The 22,467-nt window shown below is 42.5% G+C and overlaps 1 protein-coding gene across 1 annotated transcript in view; it reads left to right on the forward strand.

Annotated features, from left to right (window-relative positions):
- Positions 1 to 6,679: 6,679 nt before the first annotated feature.
- Positions 6,680 to 22,467, forward strand: part of abca1b (ATP-binding cassette, sub-family A (ABC1), member 1B) — a 41,311-nt gene continuing 25,523 nt past the window's right edge. The window contains exons 1-5 of the mRNA XM_084953596.1: positions 6,680 to 6,779; positions 10,834 to 10,952; positions 12,013 to 12,106; positions 18,479 to 18,620; positions 20,156 to 20,274. Of these exons, the coding sequence (XP_084809722.1) occupies positions 6,713 to 6,779; positions 10,834 to 10,952; positions 12,013 to 12,106; positions 18,479 to 18,620; positions 20,156 to 20,274 (541 nt within the window). The 5' untranslated portion in view covers positions 6,680 to 6,712. The remainder of the gene's footprint in view (positions 6,780 to 10,833; positions 10,953 to 12,012; positions 12,107 to 18,478; positions 18,621 to 20,155; positions 20,275 to 22,467) is intronic.

Raw genomic sequence — 22,467 nt, forward strand, 5'->3', positions numbered from 1 at the left:
TCAAACAAACATCTTTTAATGCTTCCTGGGGGCAGCAGCTGGAAGTAAACTCTCACAGCTGGTTGTCATTTGTGCAGCTGTGCTGTCATGGTGATAAGTACCCTTTTGTAATTACCCACAAAAGAGCTCAGGTACAGCAGTGGTCTTCTGTGGCCCAGACTTGAATTCAGGTCATTTATTTCTGTTGCACACTTAGAAACAATCAGGAGTTTACTCAAAGTGCTTTCCAGACAACAAGTATACAGAAAAATATGCAGAATACACAGTGACAACACAGAATGGGTGGTGCAAAGGAAAAATCATGAAAATCTCATAAAAGGGATGTCAAATAGAGCAGCTTAGAGGAAAATACATTTAAAAAATATTATTGAATGGATAAAAGCTAAGCAAAAATGAGAACACAAAAATATCTGTATGAATGTCTTTATATTAGTTCAGTTATTTAACTGAACATATAGGTGAACACAATCAGGGAATAACTTTAAAATAAAACAGGAAATAGCCAAACAATAGAACATAACTACTAACACCTGAGATGAAAGAGACCAGGAAACAGAAGGGACCAAGGTATAAACACAGAAACAAAGGAGGTACTGAAAGAAACACGAATGTACATACAATTTTCACAGGACTCTACTCTTTCCAGTGAAAACCTTCTTTTTCACATGAGTGTATCCTAATAACATGTAGTTAAGCACCCAAAACAGAACTCAGCGGGAATGTGGAAAACAACACTAGAGGCTAACTTCAAGCCAATAGCAAAAATCACCATTAACTGCGGAATCTACCAAGGAGATGTCCTGTGCCCACTGCTCTTCTACATAGACCAGAACCCCTCAATGAGATTATTGAAAAGACTGGCTATGGATACCAGATGTCACGGTCTGTGTGGCAGACCGTGGGGATGAGAGGAATGGGGACCCAAGATGCAGGACTTAATGATGAAGGTAGTGCGTTTATTTACAGTGGTGCAAATAGTTCACAGAATAGATCCCCGTGTTTTCCCCTTGACTTCCGTGTTGTGTCTTCACCCACAAGTCCGTGCTCTTCCGCTCCTGTATGTCCCCACACCCCGTGCTCGCTGCTCTTGTCTTCCCTGCTCCTTCCTGGAGAAAATAACAAAGAGGCAACTTGTCAGGACACTCGACTACCGCAGGCATGCACTCGCTGGACTTGACATTTATCGCCACTAACGTGGAGTCTCACACAACAATCCCATGCCAAGGAGCACTCAGCCACAGCCTTAAGAAGCTCCCCAACGACACTTCATTAGCTTCAGGTGTGTGTGATCATCTGCTTCAGGTGTGGCCATCCTCTAGACAGGATACGCCCACCAGGCCTACCTGAAACCCAGTACTCAGCCACACTCACAGACACACCCACTTGCCTATACATACAAGCATGGGGAATCACAAGAACAGCAGCAGTGCAGACAACACACACATCACAAAATAACAGCAATAATTATAACAGTAGTCCACGCTGCTCACGGACCCCGAGTCCCCGGAGCTTGAGTCCGTGACACCAGATACAGATGGAATTGAGCATCAGCCACCTCCTCTACATGGATGACATCAAGCTGTATGCGAGGAGTGAACGAGACCTCAATTCGCTAATCCACACCACAAGGATATGCAGCAATGAGACTGGAATGTCATTCGGACTGAAGAAGTGTAGTCGGATGGTAACCAATAGAGTTAAGGTAGTCAGACCTGAGGGCATCGCACTACCAGAAGGCAGTATCGCCAATATCAGGGACAGCTACAAGCACCTTGGAATCCCACAAGCAAATGGGAACCATGAATAGGCAAGGAAAGCTGCAACCACAAAATACCTGCAGAGGGTCAGGCAAGTCCTGAAAAGTCAGCTGAATGGGAAGAACAAGGTCAGGGCAATCAAAACCTACACCCAACCGGTGATCAGGTACCTTGCTGGGATAATAAGCTGCTCAAAGGAGGAGATAGAAGTCACTGACATCAAGACAAGGAAGCTCCTGAAAATGCCGAGTGGCCGGCATAGTATACCTGTATAGTCCTGAGGGACTTCCAGATACAGATGGAGAAATTAGTGATAGCCAACCAACCGGACAAAGTAGTGGTGGACAAGTGGATGGAGATGGCTGTAGTGACATGTAGCTACATGGTGTGACAGCAACATCAGGAAAAAGGAACACGAGAAGCTGGAGAAGTACCAAGGGCTCAGAGAAGAGCTCGAAAAGATGTGGAGGGTGAAGGTAACAGTGGTAAATCAGTGCATTCGGTGCAGTGACCCCAAAGCTAGGCGAGTGGCTCCAGCAGACTCAGGGAGCAACATCAGAGATCTCCCTCCAGAAGAGCACAGTCCTAGGAAGAGCAATCAGCAAAAAAATTATTATATCTGTCAGCTGCAATGAGGTCACAGCAGTCCCTTCTACAGCCACCATGATTCCAGTGTTTTATGGGAATCAGCAGTTGTGCGATGCCTGTGCCAGAAAGTTGGCTTTGTCCTCTTCAAAATAACTGGAGTAGTGGAATAGCTGATATGTTTGACAGTTACAGTGAGGATGTGGGAAGAAAAAACGCACAGATACGAACTGTCAGAGGTCCTACTAACTATCAGTCCAAAATAATTACTGCTCCTGTACAAACTGTGCATTTGTTATTCAGGTCCATAAAGTGATTTGGAGATAAAACCTTTGGAATTGTTTGTGAACGTCACTTCACAATCTCAGGAGTGTGAGCTTGTAAAATGACATTATCTGTTTTATTGATCCTTTCCCCAAAAGGAATGGGCGGCCACCGCGTGACACCACCTGGGAAACTACCTGCCTAGGACATGGGAATAGTTACAGGATATTTATTCCTGGGATAAGCTAGAAACTTGCACAATGCTAAAAGGACTTGAATTCTTTCTGATTGCCAACAGGGGGTAACTCTGGTTTTGAAAAGAAGGCTGGTTGTATAGAAGTACATCAGAATCAGAATCAGAAAGGGTTTAATTTTGAGCAGATTTACAACATTAGAAAATTGCTGCGGTACTTTGTGTGAGATATACGATAAGACGAACACTTAAATAAAAATAAAAAGTGCTAAGCAGAGAAATACATGAGAAAATGACTCTCTCACTCACTTGATCTGTGACCCCACTGAACACTTTCTTGATGGGTTCATGGCCTGTAGTAGTAGTCTGTAGTTTCAAGCCTTACTGAACACAACGTGATGAGATTTGATCAATTTTGGTCATATTACTTAAAAAAAAGATGAAAAAACAAACTGTATTAGAATGATATGATGTATGAGTAGTGGATAGGGATCCCCAGTGCAGGCGCTTGATATTTGACATTGATACTGTCAACTTTATTAACCAAATAGAGAATATCACTATATGCGGATGATGTGCTGTTTTATTTTTTGGGATTCTGCTTCATAATGGAACAATGTCCGCTTTTATTAAAGTCAGTAAAGTCTGTACATCATCATATCAGTGAATATTAGTGCCAAATACCTAATAGATGCTAAAGTTTTTTAAATTCTCTGTACATTAAAGAGATTTTTCAAAAATAATAACTCTGAGGAGCAGCTCTTTCTCTGTGACAGGTCTGTGTGAACACTGAGTGTATACGGCAGAAGATTTTTAGGGTAACAGTTGAAGGGATTGTGTTTCTGTGTCACAACAGCTCAGATGCATTCCCATGATTATATCGCACGTATCCAGCTGTGTGATCATCTGGAGCCAGGTCTCTGGGTCAGCAATCAAGCTGTGATGTCACTGTACAAACACCAATGAAATGGCTCCACTCTCACCTACTTATACAAAAGTCATATAGTTTGTGTGAGCGTTTTACTAGTTTGTGGTTTAGTATTTGGAACATTCTGATTCATTGTTAATCATCCAGGTAAGAAAATCAAATCACAAAAAGTTGATTCTGTGGGAGAAATGTGTCATCCAGGTAACTTCTTCAGTCTCAGCAGGCTTGCCCAAACTTATAAACAATACATTTGCAAACATTTAAGTACCATTCACAGAGAGTTGGGGAATCACAGCATTATAAGATGGTCAAAGATGTACTCACAGGACTTGAGGAAGAGTATATCTTTCACCATCCTACAATGCTGTGATTGCATTGTGAAAGTTGTCAGTTTTTGCCAACAGTGCATCAGCAGAATCTTGATAAGCTGAGTTTCATTTTTGATTAATAGAAACCATAAAGTTAAAAATAAACATTTTCCTGAATTATCTAAAGAAATCTAGACTCCTGCTTGAGAATATCAGGATTTCTTTTATTGTCTGAGATTCATTTTATTTTCTGAGTACGTCCTACCAGTGAGTCATCCATCAATTTAATGTGTCTAGTCAGGTCCTGACTAGTGAAACAGTGAATCCAGCTGCTGGTGACCGATAGAAACCCCGCAAAGTGAGCGCTCCATCAATGGACGCTCAGAATGACCGGAAGCGTTGCTACCACAATAAAAGCATATAAAAGCAATATAAAATATAAAAGCGATATAAAAAACGATTTTCTTTTCACGCTTTTTAACAGGTTTAACTTTAAATTTTTAAATTTGCATCGGACCTGTTAAAACAAAAGCACGTCTTGAACAAAATACTCACAGAACTAATAGAAAGTTATTTTATAATACTAAAGTTTTTATATTTTGGTTGTTTCTGTCTCTTATTTTTATTCTTTGCCTGTACTTGACCGGTTGTTACCAATTTACCTAACTTATAATTGTACTGCAGTCATACAATATCAAGAGTCTTATTTTTTTCCTTAATTAATAAGGTTGCATAAAATCTTATAAAATAAAATAAAGGTATTATATTTCATAAATTTAAATCAGGTAGCCTATTTGTTAGCTTTTTACCTATTGGTCCACACTAAAAATGTATTATTTAATTAATTTTATTAGTTCCTTATGACAGGGTAAAAAACCCCACAAAATATCTCTGGCAAAAAGCAGAAATGAAATTGAAATATAAATATTGTTTCACTTAAAAATACACGAATAAATTGTCACTTTTAAAGAATAAATATGTTAAATATTATATAAAATATGATGCACAATATACAATATTTAAAATATATTATCTAAAAATAGAATGTGATCAAATAAATATTTAACAAAGGCACCCTTAAAATGTGCTCTTTAAAATGTAGTGCAGCTGGATAAAGAGCACTGACATGCTCACTACCCTCCACCTGAAGTCAGCAGCAAAAATCAATAAACCTGAAAGATCTGGTCTATGTAGATGAATTTAAGTAGATTTGCTTTGATTAGATCTGGAGGCAATTACATCAATGACTGCTTTCATGGACTTTTCTGTTGTTTTAGGGTTGCTCAGCTTTGACATTTGCTTGTTTTGTGTTTTTTGTTGTTATCCTGGTTGAATAAATTCTTCATTAATTATTTCCAAAACATAAACAAGTACAAAATCACACACCGGTTTGTAAAACTTCCACCAGTACGGGTGTTGGACTTCCTCACTGGCAGAACTCAGGTGGTGAGGGTGGGTAGATGCGTCTCTAACAGCATCACCATCAACACAGGAGCAGCACAGGGATGTGTCTTCTCGCCACTGCTCTACTCCCTCTACACTTCAGACTGTGTGGCCACCCACGGCTCCAACACCATTGTGAAGTTTGCTGACGACACAGTGGTGTTGGGTGCCATCTCCAACAACGATGAGGCGGCCTACATGGATGAAGTGAAGAATCTGGCATCATGGTGCCAGGACAACCATCTCCAGCTGAACATTGGCAAGACCAAGGAGCTGGTGGTGGACTTCAGAAGGAGTCAGCACAGAGACTACAAGCCCATTATCATCAATGGAGCTCCAGTGGAGAGGGTGCAGTCCTTCAAGTATCTCGGTGTCCACATCTCCTCAGACCTGACATGGTCTGCCCACATTCAGGTCCAGACCAAAAAGGCTTGGCAGTGCCTGTACCACCTACGACAACTGAGGAAATCCAGGGTCTCTCCAAAGATCCTCAGGATTTTCTATACAGGTGCTGTGGAGAGCATCCTCACACAGAACATCACATCCTGGTTTGTGTGCTGTGTTAAGGACCAAACAGCTCTTCAGAGAGTGATCCGTACAGCAGAGCGATGCTGCAGGATTGATCTCCCCTCGCTTCAGGACACCTACAACAGGAGATGCTGGACTAGAGCAGCGCAGATACTGAAGGACCCGTCCCATCCTGGCATCCGGGCAAGGACAGAGAGACTCAAGAGGAGCTTCTATCCCCAAGCCCCCCCGCCCACACACACACACGCCCTCTCACATCATCCATAAGTGACTGAGACAGGACTCTCTTCTAGACACTCTAAACCCACCGGCACAATGTACATTTCGAATTCCTTTAATTTTAAATATTGTCTATTTTGTAAAATGTTCAGATTGTCTATTCTTATTTAATTCACTTAATGTACAGAATTCACCTGCTTGCTGCATACATGCTACTGCTGCACATTCACTTAATGTATATATTATATATAATGTTCTTCCTCTCCCCTTTTGCACAAGTCGAGGAACGTGTCAGGTTTCATTTCACTGTTTGTTATACTTGTATAACTATGCATGTGACGAATAAAGAACCTTGAACATTCTTGTAGTTCATTTCCTCCATGGCGGTCGGGTTTTATTTTGAAGGTGCTAGGCGGAAGTGTGTTGTGACTATTGAGGCTTTACTCCGGTGAGTTTTGTCCGGCGGCTGCTGCTCCGTGAGGAGCAGATGCTGCTGAGTGAAGGCAGAGGAGACAGGGAGTCCCGGACCGAGCAACTGACTGCTAGCCACACAGGTGAGATTACTCCGCTTCTCTCCTCCTGTCCTCCTCTTTCATGTTCTCCCCTCTGCTTCTGCTCTTTAATCCGGTTTAACTGCGGTACAGCGGGAACACAGGACTCGGTTTAAACGCTTCACCTTTTTTTTCTCAGGGGGAAACGGAAAAGTTCGCTTTAGGTTCTCGGACTGAATAAAAAGCATAGAAGAGGCTCCAAAATAAACTCCAAAGAACAAAAAGTGAGACAGTAAAGAGGAGGAGGACATCGGGGTATGAACCCGGTTTACGTCAAACCTTTAAACTCTTTAAAAAAACAGAATAAACTCTTGCTTTCAAAGTGCATTTTAAAGCATTTAGCGGGGGTTATTTGGATTTTTAATAAAGTTTTAAAGCGAGTTGAGAAGCAGAATGTGCAGTTTGTGTTCGTACCGCTGGGGACGCTGCAGCAGCCCGTAGTTGAGGTTTTATGAATCAAACTCCTAAAGCGGCATCGAACTGAAGATCAAAGCTTCTGACAAAGCTATCTGACAATGTTTATTCCCGAACCTCCACATGTGAGTGTGTGTGAAATATTCATATTTACCCACCTTTTTTTTAAGCCACACAGCCTCCTTCAGAGTCCCAGGGGAGTAAAATCCAGACCTGATGAGCTGAAACCAGCAGCAGAATCTGCTTTTAGAAAGTCTGTGAAGACAACCTCAGTTTTTATGTGTTGCAGATGATGCCAAGTCAGGCTGCATTATTGTCATATTTCCTCAGTGTGTGTGTGTGTGTGTGTGTGTGTGTGTGTGTGTGTCACGCTGTCTGTTAGAACCCACAGACATTAAATCCTCAGTCTGGGAGTGTTATCACTGATGATTGGATTCTAATCATTTACCTTAATCAATAACTGCATTGATTCGTTCAGACTTTGACGATGACAGTGTGGCGTTTTAGAGATGAAATGTGGAGTTGCAGATTTACCTGATCGAGCTTTATCGATAAAGTTTTCTATAGATGAAGCAGCTGTTGTGCCGTAGGCCGTTTCTGACCTTCTGATTTAATCATGGGCACACCACAAGAAACAAGTGTGTGTGTGTGTGTGTGTGTGTGTTAGAGGCGGAGCTGCAGCTCATTGATCAGTGTGAGTAAAGGTGTGTGTGTGTGTCCATGTGGTCTCCTTCCTTTTTGCCCAATCACACTGATCAGTCAGGCCAGTGCTGATTAAACTCTCCACTGCTGTTTAAGCTACTTTCAGATCAGTGAAAACTTTAAAACCACGGGCGGCTCAGACTATTCTCGACTTTGCTCAAAGATTAAGGCAGATTAGTTGTAACTTTCAAAACTAAAGACAACGCCCAGGATAAGTAACGCTAAGTCTTATTTCAGAGACGTGCCTGAGGAGCTGCCCTGATGGCAAAGGACGGAAGAAACTTAAACAACACAGCTGATAATTTGCACGGCACAAAAGAAAGAGAAGAAATCGAGCTCAGCAGTTTAGATTAAAGACGTGATCCTAACATACAGGTGATAGGCATGAATATAAATGCCTGTAAATAGCAGCGGTGATAGGAGCGGTGCGTTTCAGGTGCAGACCAGGCTCTGACAGCCCTGCTGTGGATGGTCGGTCTAATGAAATGAATGAATTTAGTCATCTATCTGAAGTCTGAGAAGATCAGTTCCAGCTTAAAAACTCAGCACTCATCACTTCTTAAGCATGCACTGCAGCTCTCCACATGTGTTTGCTCAGATCAGATTAATCATGCCTGAAAGCTGCAGCTCCCAGTTGACGTCCAGCTGATCCCTGCGGTGATGCAGCAGGTAGATGTCCAGAGAGCGTAGATCGATTCCTTTTAGACTCCATCTTTAGTGCCTGCTTTGTGATGAGACAAGACGCAACGAAAAACTCCCTTTTCAGGCTTGGGTAGGGGCATCCATCTGCTGCGACCGGTTGGCGGTGAGGGGAGGAAGACAGGATAAAGACATACTAGAGCCAGAGGTGAATAATAATTAAAATTCCTTCAAAAGGATCTTCCTCGAAATATAATTCAAATAAAAAAATTAAAAGATGAAGAAAAGTCATTGTCGGGGTTGCTGGGATACACAGGGATGGATTCTGGGCATTTTTGACTGTAAGGGTTATTACCCATTAAAACAGACTGTGAGAGTCACCTAGACCCTAATTCCTGGTCCCCTTCTTAGGGTCCTGTTACCATGTCCTGAATCTCATTAACACCACAAGTAACACCTGAGCTGCCTAAACCCGGCGACAGGACGCATGATGACCTCTCACACCACCCAGACTTTAAACCCGAGACCTGCAGGTTAAAGAGCGACACCTGTGGCTCACTCTCAGGTTAATGTAGCGCACGTGTAAAACCAGCTCGCTTTCTTATTTTCTTATCAAGTTTTACTGTTTCTGCATCCGAGAGTCTGCAGGGTGACATGAAGTTTGTTATCAGACGGTGAGGGTGGGGCTCGGCGTGGACATCCATAGGCTCTGCAGCTCTCGGTGTCCACACCAGTATGTGGGAGGTGAATGATTAAAATCAATACAAAATAAAATACAGAACTGGAGAGCATTGCATGTCAGAGCAGCTTCGTATGAAGACGAGGGTTGTACGTGTGCCGCAGTCCTGATGGAGCTTTTTGCGTGTTGCCTTACATTGTGTGTGTTCTGCTTTTTTGTAAAGAAAACCACCAGTAGCCCACGAGAAGTTCTCAGAAACAGGGGCTGACGTCACATGGGTGAATATTGCTGACTGGGGCTTTAGTTGACATCTCTTATTTATTGAAATGTCTGACCTTAAACACCGCATATTGTATCTAAGTGCGTATTCATGCCGCAGTAAAGGAAGAGATAAAGCTTTTGTTTCAAGCTTTATGGTGTAGATTTTCACGTGCACTTTGAGGCGTTTGAGTGCTTACACGCTGGATTTAAATCACAGGTGCTCAGATTGTTATTAGCGTGCAGGAGTGTTTCGTTTGGTTCAGACTTTCAGACCAATTGCAGTTACGGCAAAAAACCCACAAAGAGAAACAAAATCACTTGGCATGTGTTTGAAGATGCAGAAACGTATTTATTTGCAGCTTCTCGGTATTAGACCTTCCTTGAGTTCTCTACCTTTTCTAATTAGTGTGTGGGAGGCTGTTTGCAGATCCAGACCTGAAAAAAAGTCAAAATACAAGGAAGGGATCAAGTTTTTACTGAATGATGGTTTGATGTTATACAAAGTGGGATAAAGTAACGCCTACAGGCAGGCAACACGATGGATGTGCTCTCTGTTTAATAAAGTCATAATAGAAGGCAGTAGTCATCACGGTTCAAAGCGAGACCCAGCCCATGCAGGTGATGATGGCAGGGTGGAGGTATGCGAGGTGAAGTTGTTTTTGTGCTGTTGCGTGATTACAAACTCAAGCTAAATCAAACCAGAGTGCATGAAACCAAAACGTGAACCTTAGTTTGGAGTTTGTGGTGTGAGAGACCCTCAGGTGTGTATTTTTAAATCCTGAACGTTGGATTCATATCCAGAAGTGACCAAATCTGGATGAGAGGGTGGAGTAAACCCGGGAGGAAAACGAGAGCTGAGAGGGTAAAAAAGGAGATTTTCTTAGATTCACCTACGCTATAAATAATTCTAAGGGGATGAAATCCTGACTCCAGAAGGATACCTGGATCTGAAACGGGTTGCGATGTTCTCCTGAGATCATCCAGGAGACGCCCACAGTTTGATGTGTTTGTAAAGATGTGATGGCAGATGTGCAGTTTGCTCCAAAGGTCCCTGGGTCAGGATTCGAATCACCTTAAAAAATACATATGTCAGGTCTCTGATTAAAATCCTCAGACAATTTAAAAATGTTTGATAAGATTTTAATTCGTGTTTTATTTGTGAAATATTTCCTGTTTTATTTCCAAATGCTCTCGCTAAGAATGAAGAGGGAACCCTGTGAGGATGACTCTGATGGGAAACACTGGGACAGTTGCTGACTGTGTTTCAGCTGATAACTTGGACTGAGATCAGCAGCTTCAGTATCTGATGTGACCTTTGACCCCTGCACCTTTGAGCTCAGTGTTGTGTGTGCTTTAATGCAGAGCGAGCGGCAGCTGACGATCATTCAGGCGGAGCAGCGACGGCGGCAGCAGGAATGTCTGTCACTACACAGCTGGGTCTGCTGCTGTGGAAGAACTTCACCTACAGACGACGACAGACGGTCAGTCACACACACACACACACATCAGGGCTTAGCCTGTCAACCTTTACATCACTTTTCATTCATCAGGGTGTCATTTGGTCCATAAAAAGTCTTTTTAAAGGTTTTTTTTCAGTTTCTGCATTATTCAGTCAATCACTTGGTCCATAAATCACCTTTGAGGACCTTTAGACCCTTAAAATGTTAAATGTTGGACTGAACGAAAAATATTGCTAGACAAAACAGTCGATTAGGCTGCTTTTATGAGCCTTTACCTTCCTGTCCTTAAAGAAACTGCACCTTCTTCTGCTCTGACATGTTGGATTTATTAATCAGTCATGCGGTTCCTGAAAGCCGATATCTTTAGCTGAAGGAAAAAGTGTTTGTGGGATTTTTACAGATGGTTACAGAAGAAAAGTCTAAAAGCATGGAATAAATGCCATGTTGTTTGAATATGTTATCAGTGTGTGCCTGTCCTTGGAGAAAGAACTACTTGTATAGCAATTTAGATTAAATGTTATTTAGCTGATCAGTTTCTGGATAAATCAATCGCTTGATTGTTTGATAACATGTCTGATAGCAGAGAGAAACATTTTTTTAATGATGCTCTTCTGCAAAGCATCATGTGAGGAGCTGGAAATAAAAAAAATTACTTTTATTTTCTACATTTTTATGTTTGCAAACTGAGATGAAGCTGACTTTAACTGGTTCAGTTTGTGTTACCTGGATAGATCCTCCTGTCTGACTTGTTTTATGTTTGACCACAGAAACAAAGCGGTCAGTGTGATGGGGGTTTAAGGTCACCTCTCTGGAGTTATGTGGGTTTTTTTTGTTTTTTTTGGGGGGGGGGATTTTCACTCGACCCTGATTAGTAACCTGGTTTGGGCTCCGTGCTCTGCTGCTGATCGATCAATGACTTTTCATTAATTATGAATAACTTCTGATAATAAACACGTGAAGCTTAAAAGGAGCCAATCAGGAGGCTTTTAGACCGCATGCACGCACTCTTTTTGTGTTTCTCTAATGGTTTCCTGTTTCTAGCTGGATTACGTGTTAAAGTGTGCGTCTGTGTGTGTTTCAGCTCCAGCTCCTGGCGGAGATCGTCTGGCCCCTCTTCATCTTCTTCATCCTCATCTCTGTGCGGCTGAACTACCCTCCCTACGAGCAGCATGAGTGTGAGTTGAAAACCTTTATTTAAATGCTAATCAAATGGCGCTCTGGTTCAGAGCCTGAGCCGATCGATCCGTTGAGGCAACGGCTGCCCCAGTTTCACAAAGTTTCAAGTGACGAAGAGTGATGTCGGAGAGCATCCTCATCCAATCAGCCTGCAGCATCGTGTCTGTTTGATCTGGGAGACAAATCTTGGTGTGACGCGAAGTTTATGCTTGTCAAGGTTGACCCAGCACACGGAGCTAAAAATGATGATGTCATAAACATGGTGGTGACAACATCAGGCGGTGTTTGACGTATGTTGGACGTCATCTACGTTGACTTCGTTTTTCAGCTACGAAAGTGATTTTCTTTGCACAAAAAATGAGCACAGCTTCTGCTAGAAACACTCTCAAACCAAAACAGAACTGGACCAGCACCAGTCAGGTGGTGCAAATACGCGCTGGAGGTGAGAGACATGAACACATAGGTTCAAATCTAGAACGTTCCTGCTGTGAGGTGCACCACCATTATATAAATCACACAATGTAATATATAAGTGTAGCGGGGGTTGGGTTGTGCTGATTTTATCAATGAATGCACGTTTCTGTTTTGTTTTTTGTCTAATTTTCCCATTAATGTGCAGATAAGTCACACACAGACTTGTGTGTTCTTGCCCAAAGCTCTGCCCTCTTTGAAATGAATGATGAAAAAACCCAGAGCCAGGCTGATGTTCAGCTGACTGCTGTTGACTATTATCTGAATTAAAGCTAAATCTATGTCCTTTTTTACAAAATGTATATTTTAAAAACAAAGTCGCAGGTGTGTTTCTGACCCCAGCATCATCATGGAGGGGGGATAGAGCTACCTTAATTTGTGCACCCTGACCCCGTCTCCTCCCCCGGCGTGGCAGTGAGGGTGTCAGTTATTGGTGGTCACACAGGGGGCGATCAGGCTGTAGGCACATACATTCCAGCCTAGTCCAGCTGGAGTCCTGTTTTCAGGTGTTCCTGGAGGGTCCAGGGGCGGCCAGATGAGTGCTGGAATATCTTATGCTGGTTATCATCTCTCTTCAGACCCTTGCACCTTTAGAAACATCTGATATCAGTTTCACACTGATTGATTTCTCATTACCCGAGGTTATTGATTGACAGTCGTCCTGGAAGCAGGAGGAAGTGCAGTATTGCTTACTGCTGCAGGATTTCAAATTAAAGCTCTATGTGCTAAATGAATCTCCCCGTGTTGTTTATCACGAGGAGCTTGTTTTTTATTGCTCTTTATCGCTCATTATCAGACGTCGTGAAGGTCATTGACAATCAAAAAGCTCTGATAGGAGTGCTAAACTGCATGAAAGGGTTAAACCTCACTTCAGCGTCTTCTTTTTCCATCTCAGCGTAGACCTCGATGTTGCATAAATAAATCAGCTGTTTGAAATCAGATGTTTTGAACATCTTCCCAAGCCTGAAAGGAAATATGACGAAGGACATGGAGAAGTTGGAGAGAAGAAGCTGACTCAGACAGGAAGTTATGGTGATCTCACGGAGAGAGAAAGCAGGAAAACATTTTCCAGGTTACTTCCACATGGAAAGGATCTCAAGTTTGAATCAAAGGTGTACGAAGCTGGACTGAACTGCAGATGGAAATTGGTCTTTTTTTATTTTTCTGTTATGTGTAGATTCAACACCGGTTCATCTCTTGAGTTTGGCGAATTTTTATGTTTGAGTGATTCATTTGTTAATGCTAAGTGGTTAAAAATGGTCAGGTATAAGAACTGGACTTAAAAACAGTGAAAAAGCAGCAAATGTCCAGAGAAAAACTGGATTTTGCTCCTTGAAAGCAAAATATGAAGACGTGAAGCGGTGACTCAGTAGCGAAGGTCCACTTTAAACCTATAGCGAATGGTTGTGTGATGCGAGGCCTTTTCGCCCGGCGAGCGCTGTGAAAATGAAGAAAAACTGAACATCTGCTGGTAACTCCATTTATTAGTCACATGTCAGCAACTTAATTATGTTTCCACCCATCTGTTTGTTCATTTACTTTGAGCATTGACTGACACATCTGCTCAGCGAAAGCTGACGTCACCCGACCAACAGTCCAGACCTCAAAAACACAGACTTCACAATTGATCAGTTCACGTTCTTCCCATCAACTGATCGGTAAACTCTTCCACAGCTGCAGACGATATTGTGCAGCCAACAGTCATATTTTAACCCGGATGAACCCTGTGAGATATAAAGTCACGATCTGGGACGACCCCAACCCCAAACCTGTTTTACAGCAGTTCCGGAAAAAAAGACTTCCTGTTGTGTGTTTTCATGCCGAGACTTTTGAAGGAAAAAAAAGTAATTTTTCTCATTTATTGAGCCGTTTAGTTGAAAAACAAAGGAAGAACAGCCTAAAATTGCTTAAGAGAAATTAGTGGAATCAGTGGAAATATACTAGTGTTTTTCCACACTGCTGTCCTTAGTGACCTATTGTTATTCCACCCCCGTGAAATCTTTACCCTAAAGGCATCCAAGCAACTTGTCCAGATCAAGAAATGCTTTTAAGTGTTAACTTTTTACTATTAAATCTGGCATCACTGCACAGGGAATATCTGTGATTTTACTGGGAATTTGTCACTGTTAATAACAGCAATTTGCTGTAATTAACTCTTCAGCCGTCTTTTCATCTCGCTCTGTTGAAGCTCAGGAAATCCTTCCTTAAAACGACGCAGTTAAACGTTTAAAGTGTAACACATGTCGGCATAAACCGACTCAAATAGGGTGTAAAATGCCAAAGTTTAAAATGACTGAGGGGATCTTGAGATAATCCGGTGTCAGCAGCTGAAGATGAAGAATCCGAAGCTTCAGGCTATACTTTTTGACTGGATGAATGAAACCTGCCTGACAGGAAACAAAAGGAAACGCTTTCATTCCTCACCGATTATCTCAGAGGAGGAGCGCCTCTCTGCCTCACCCGGGCCAAACGTCAACATCAGGAGATGAAGACGGAGCAGGAAGCTGCTCGTCTTCCTCTTTCCCCGTGAAAGCAGAAGCTCTGGGCACTCGAAGTACTTTCACTTCTCGTGCTGTATGAGAATAGTTGTGCAGTGATTCACGCAGCATGTGAGCTGCAGGGACGTGTTGAAACTCGCCACGCTGGATCAGAGATGAGCTGGAGCCCGCTCGATCCTTTAATATCCAGTTTTTAGCTTTGAACATGTTCATGGAGATGAATTTATAATGGTTAATCCCTCTGCATGGGCACTTGGGTCAACACCGCGTGCTAAACGTGCTGTACAAATTAATGTGACTTGATGTGATACGACAGCTCCGCTGCACACAGTTCATCATTTGCTCTGTGGAAACCTTTCTGTTTGTTTTTGTGGCAGATATTCAGAGCTGCTGAGCTGCTTTCAGCTGTAGATCCCACTCTTCTTTCAGGCGATTGTCCACCATGCCGGCCAAAAACATCAGAAGTATAATGGATGTGATTGAGTCAACAGGATAAAATTACTTTTTAAGATTAATTTCTAAAGAGAATGTGGCTGTTGACATCACCTTTAACGAGTCTGAATCAGTCACGTGAGGGCAGTCTCCTTCATCTGTGGCTTCTTTTTAAGGTTTTTCCACATTATTCACTTCAGTTGACTCTGTTTACAGCATCTAAAAAAAGTTTAGATGCTGTTTAAAATCTAAAGAGTAAAACCAAAGTGTGGATGTTTCATCCTAAAGCAATTCGTCAAGTGTTGAAATTTGATTGTCTTTTAAAAAATATCATCTCTTTCTCAAATTCAGCTGTTAACACGCTTGAGTTAAGTTGTTACGGGAGAACGTTTCCCACTGAGGTGCATCACATCTGTACGCCAACGTGTTACTCCAAAACCTCTGACCTTTCAGGGGTGTACTTGAATGCATCGCCAAGTCTCACAGGTGATTTAAGAGTTAAGGCGTTGTTGAAAAACTCACCTGCTGCACAGTGACCAGATAAAGAAGCGCTTTGGGAAGAAAATATTTCAACTGTGCTCCTGAGCAAATAAGATAGATAAGATACCTTTATTAGTCCCACGAGTGGGAAATTTCATGTTAAGGCTGCCGACCTATTGCACGCAATAGCGGCGCCATCTTAGCCCCCGACCATACATACATTACACAAAAACATCACATGGGGAAGACAGGTCAGAGGGGTATAACAATGGAAAATGCACCACATGAGGAAAGATAAGGAGAAAAAAATAACTCCCCCCAGACTGAGCTCCAACAGGGAGATCAGTTTGAGAACAGAAAAAAGCACCTCTGCACATAAGAGCACATGAAAAAACTCTTAATACACCAAAGAAACACATGACAAGCAACAGGGATGGGTAAAGGGTGAGAGACAGCCAGTGTAGACAGTACATCCGGGCTGCAGCATAAGCGCTGGTCTCCTTGATCCACCGTCGGCATCGGAAGGGAATAAGCGTCGAAGGCGTTTGGCGGGGGAGGGGGGATGAGTGTACATCTGCATGTGTATATATATGTGTGTGTGTGTGTATATGTCCAAATGAGTTTATTTTACCAACTTCCAGCAAACTCTGAACACCTCAGGGGCCATGATAAGTGAAATTGCTAAATAAAGCAGCCAGCTGACTGAGGTGTAACCACGCTGGAATATAACTGCAAAGAAAACAACGTGATGATGTGGATGGTGTGACGCAGTTATCACAGCAGAGTCAGGCCACAGTGCGTAGATCCACATGTTTGAGTTGGCAGCACGAAACAGAAGTTCTGTTTCATAATAAGGCACAGACAAGAGAGACTCCACCTGCTGCTGGGACAGGTGGAGGACTGAAGGATATCCCTTTAGTCTGTCTGTGCCTAGACTAGCACCATCTTTAGAGTATAACTATTTTCATTACAGTGTGTAAAAGGCTGTTTATGGCTATGATTCAGACGTCACTGAATAGCGAGCTAGCGTAGGTTACCAACCATAACACCCACATAACCTCCGCTTTCTTTCTTCCTCTAGTTTTTTCTTTTTCAGCCCCAGTGGGAAAAATCGTGATCTAACCTGTCTGTGTGTATGAACATGACTTCTCTGTCACGGGCAGCAGACATGATGAAACCAGTAGTGATAAGTTTATTAAAATATTTGCCTAAACCCGCATGTTTATGTTTACCTGCCTGTTTTTGAGGATTGTTGGCAGACCGCTGCTGGTGTGGGGAAATCATGGTGCACACGTGCACAAGGTGACCCAATTGCAGTACTGTAAATTGCACATGAGTCTGCATATGGACCTGCTTACAATGTAAATCTGAACCTGACAAACACCAGGAGGGAGGTCTGAGTGGGTGGAGCTTTCGCTCGAGCTATTAATTGATTAAGCAGCACACAGTTCATCATTTGCTCTGTGGCACTCGTGGCTCAAGAGTTGGGAGTTCGCCTTGTAATCGGAAGGTTGCCGGTTCGAGCCCTGGCTTGGACAGTCTTGGTCGTTGTGTCTTTAGGCAAGACTCTTCACACTGGTGGTGGTCAGAGGGCCCGGTGGTGCCAGTGTCCGGCAGCCTCGTGGCTACAATGTAGCTTGCCATCACCAGTGTGTGAATGTGGGTGTGGATGACTGGATGTGTAAAGCGTTTTGGGGTCCTTAGGGACTAGTAAAGCGCTATACAAATACAGGCCATTTATTAACATGTTTTATGATCATTATCAGTTCACAGATTTAAGCTGCAGTGTGTCTTTTACACCCAGTTTAACAAGTCAAGCTCTGGTGTTTTGGTCTGGAGCCTGTGGGAGTTTTTCACCCCTGAGCTCAGCCTGAAGCTGTTGTTCCACCTGTGTGGCCCTCACTCTGCTGTCGAGTGAAGTGAATCTGCGCCTCTCGTTTATCTTATCTGTGTTTTGATTAAAAAGAGGCCAGTTGGCAGTCTTAAAGGTTCCCTGATATCAGCGCCTTCTCTGTGCGTACAGCTGACACGGTGAAGCTCAATGAGAGAAGGGAGTAAAGGTCTTGGCTCTCAAAGTGAACCCGCTCGTGCCTCTGCCCTCGGCTTCAACCTGCAGCGGGTGCCGCTGTTGCTCGACTGCGGGCGACAATAAACCAATTGCAGCTTATCTGACACCTCTGAGTCCAGGTGAACGTGGGAACACTTTGTTCCATCAGACCAGGAAGATAAAGAACATCTTTCAGATTAAATCTGACCGCAGCACACAGGCAAAACCACATGTATGGCTTTAAAACCTGCATATCTTACATTGGGAAACACAGGGGCTTTATTCTCTTCATGTTACAGTGCAGAGGTGAGTTGGAGGGCACCTAAAAATGTGCACTATATCTCCAATGAGCCTATTTGGAGCTGGTCACAGCTTTCCTGTCACTTTTACTGCAAGATCTTCCGACTTTCTTGTGACTTCCTGTTTTCATTTCCTGTCTGCAGGTCATTTTCCAAACAAGGCGATGCCGTCAGCCGGCACGCTGCCCTGGCTTCAGGGAATCCTCTGCAACGCCAACAACCCCTGCTTCAGACATCCGACACCGGGCGAGTCCCCGGGCATCGTCGGCAACTTCAACGACTCAATGTGAGTGGCCAAAAAAGAGGCTTTTATTCTGAAAAACTTCTCATCTTTATTAAACTGCTAAAGCGTGCTTGTGGTTTCATCTTTTACTAATCAGCAGACATTTTTAAGTAAAATGAATTTTATTCTGATAGTACCTCACATTCTTTCATTTCTTGTTATTTACATTTACATATAGAGTGAAATCTCAGCTCAGTTCTTACCTAAATGCCGTCTGTAGAGCTGAAATAGGCTGTCAGTGACTTTATTTCTGAAACTTTATTGATACACTTTAACTTTCCTCCTCTCACACATTAACAGACAAAACTGAATTTTAAGATTTCAGCTGCTTTTACCTCTAACCAACACCGGCAGGTCATCTGCTCTCAGTGTTTGTGTATAAGTTGACGCTTCAGCTGTTTTCATGGCCTTAACCCAAAATCAGTAAGGATTCATCATGACTGATTACATCACACACATCAGCCGATTTTGTGGTCGCTTTTTTCGCTATTAGTTTACACTCGGGAGCTGCTCGTTAAGCGGTACTGGAGCAGTGACCTTCAAAGTAAAAGCTGCGGCCTTTTGAAATGTGTTGGTTTCAGCAATAAGGAGTCGCTTTTACTATGAAGGCGAACATAGTTTTTTTTCTGGTTTGTGTCGTATGTTTTTGACTTTCACCACCACTCTGTGGTTAGTGGGCGAGCGTTTGCAGACTAACCGGCATCTTTCATCCAACCTGTGGTGTACCGTGGGAATCTGCTGGTGACCAGATCGGTCATAAAGAGGTTTCTGGTGCAACATCTTCTTTGTGAGCCAATATCACCCACAGGTCGCTGGAGGTTCGCTGGTCTCTAGGCCTGTGTGACTGAGGCCTCAAATCTTTAATCTTATTGGTTGCTTATCAAATTCCTGCTACGTTTTCATTCTCCTAAGGAGCCAGAAGCTCAATAACTCTCAGATGTTGTGACACATAAACATCAACTACTTTTAAGACTTAAAGCTACGATATAAATTACTTATCTGAGCTTTTTCACTTTAATACTTCTTGTTCCTTTACTTGTTTTAAAGTGACACTTAAACTTCCTGTAGAGTTTAATTTTGAACCTTTTTCCACTGTTTCACTTCACATATTTTAAATGGCACCATCTGCTGACACCTTCCTCCCTTTTCTGTCTGCAGACAGTCAGTGTAAGAAGGTTAGCTTGAACCTGTGGACTGAAGTAGTATCCTTACATATCTACTACTTTTATCTAGAACCTACTTTTGGCTGATCCCTCATTCAGAAGGTGGTCACTTCAGCAGCAGATTGGATCTGTGATCAAACCGGGGGATCTTTTGCTTGTTAGGCGAATGTAAACCTTAAACTCTGGAGTTTAGTTAGTCACTGCTTCCATAATAACTAACACTTTAACTGTTTTGAGTGTCAACAGAAATGTCATTTTAACCTGTTTGTTGTTTTCACTGTAAGCTGGCATGTGCCGGGTCTTTCCCTCTGTGTTTGTATGCATGCTAAGAGCTCCTTTGTGGCTCACATTTGATGTTTTACTTTTATTTTGCAGAATTTCTCGCCTTTTCTCGGACGCCAAGAAGATCCTCCTGTACAGTCAGAATGATAAAAACCTTGAGGGCTTCAAGGAGCTGGCTCAAGCCCTGCAGGTGCTGCAGTCCAGCCGCTCAGGTAGGACACGCAAAACGCAACCCTCACTGTGTGGGGATGAGCTCAGATCAGGGTTAGCGATGCAGTTTGACTTTGTTTGATTTCGCTAATCTGAGCATCAGTGTGGGTTGGAGTGATAGCAGACATATCAGCCGTAATCACGTCATCACAAAATAAGAAATACACAGTGTAGATAAAAACTCAAAGCGTGTTTAAATGGCTAAAGTTCCAGCTACAAGGTGTATTTATAGACATGTTCTTGTTTTAATCTTAACAACCTGCACACGGCAGCAAAGATTTAAAAAAGGACTTTGCCAGCTTTTGGATAAGAAAAGTAAAATCTTACTGTGTCAACATGACCATAGTAATAATATTTATTATTATCATTTTTAAACTGTATAACAGAACAAATGCAGAATTTAAAAGAAGTAGAACATTTTCTTTTAACATCCAGCCGGTGCCTAAATGTGAAGGTTTTATCGCCATTCCTTTAACAGAGGAACCTAAAGGCCAAAATGCATGCACTTATTTTGAAAAGTAATGTTGTAAAAACACAGCAGAACCCTAAAACTGGTCACCTGGGCCCTGATTGGTGTTAAGAAGTTAAACTTACTGAGACTTCGGGCCAGATGAGAGCCTCGGAAACCAGCCACATAATACCCATCTTCCATATTTCTGTGAGAACAGTTCCTCGTGCAAAACAAGGAAGCTGGAGGCAAAGGTTTAAACATTTCTTGTGCTGATTTTATGGTAGCTATAGGACTTGGTCTTTTCAGACTTTTGAGACGCACCTGATGAATTCCTTAACCCCAGGTTACCATGTTAGAGGAGAAGATGGACTGAAGTTATCACCTCATGCTGGCTACATTGGTTAGCAAGCTTCATCTATAGACTGTACAGTAGGACACAAACAGTTAACAGACAACTTGGATGCCGTATTCATACAATTAAGCTAACAGCAGCCATAATATTGGTCGGATAATTGTATAAAAATTAAAAAACTGCTGGAGCCTCGAGTGGACGTTAGAGGAACTGCAGCTTTTGAAACTGGAGCCTTAGCTTTTATTTTTTAGCCCCAGAGGTTAATGTTTGGAGAGAATGCCTTGACTAACCCTACAGTGTAATTCATAAACCTGTGAGTCATGACTGTCGGCAAGCTCTTTTTTTGAATGCCACCTTCGTCAATAAATCATCTCTGAGATCAGCTCGCTGAAGGAACCTAACAGCTAGCGAGTCTTTGCAGAACCTCTCAAAGGTCAGCAGGTTTTTAGGCGTCCTCTCTCTGCCGCAGGAGTTTTCAGGCTCGCTGAACAAAAAGAATTTCTCTCTTTTGTGCGTTAATTTGCAGCTTTGGCTCTCTGTGGGGGGCGTTTGTTTTCCCTACCTGCACCGACCTGCCGGCTCTCTTGCTTCTCCTCCCTGTTGATTGAGCATCAGCACGTTTCTGCTCTTTATTCTCTCTAATCTGATAATAAATGAAGCAGTTTTATTGGTCAGGAGGGCGATGGTGTGATGAGGGGGCGGCATGACACGCCGCAGCAGGTTTACCTGCTTACCTTCCAGGTGAGCTCACCTGGTTAGAGGGCAGCAACCAGGATTCAGCAGTTCTCAGGAAACTTCATAGCCCAAGGCCTTAGAAACAGATTTGCGAAAATGCAAATGTTTCTCTGCAGCAAGCGACCTTTAACGGTTTGTTCAGCACCAATAAAACAGATTTTCATCTGACAGACAATTTTCATGTCAGTTTTAAATCTAAAGCAAGCATAGAAAGCTAATCAGCTAATTATCAAGCTTCAAATGAGCCAAGACCTCCAACTTTCACATCGAGGTGTTAAGACCAAAGACCGCACAACGAAACACACTGAAAGTTTTTCCTTTGTTTGTTTCTTTCTGGTGGTTTTTATAGTTTGTTTTGTCACTTTGTGTTGTTTTTGTTTGTCTGTGTTTGTGTCCTGGTTTTTGTCTCTTCATGTTTAATTCGTTGTCTTTTTGTCTGTTTTTGTCTCTTTTTTAGTTGCTTTTTGTCTCTGTATGATATTTTGTTTCTTTGTATCCAGTTTTTGCCTCTTACTGTTTGATTTCTTCCTCTTTGTGTTTTTTGTCTTTGTGGTGTTTTTATTTGTCTGTGGTTGTTTTTTGCCTCGTTATGCTGGGTTTGTTTTGTTTTGTTTTGTTGTTTTTAGTCTTATGTTTTGGTTTGTTTTATGTGGTTGT

Source organism: Perissodus microlepis, chromosome 2 (genome assembly GCF_051167445.1).
Source record: "Perissodus microlepis isolate ML-2025 ecotype Zambia chromosome 2, ASM5116744v1, whole genome shotgun sequence".
Classification (NCBI taxonomy): Eukaryota; Metazoa; Chordata; class Actinopteri; order Cichliformes; family Cichlidae; genus Perissodus; species Perissodus microlepis.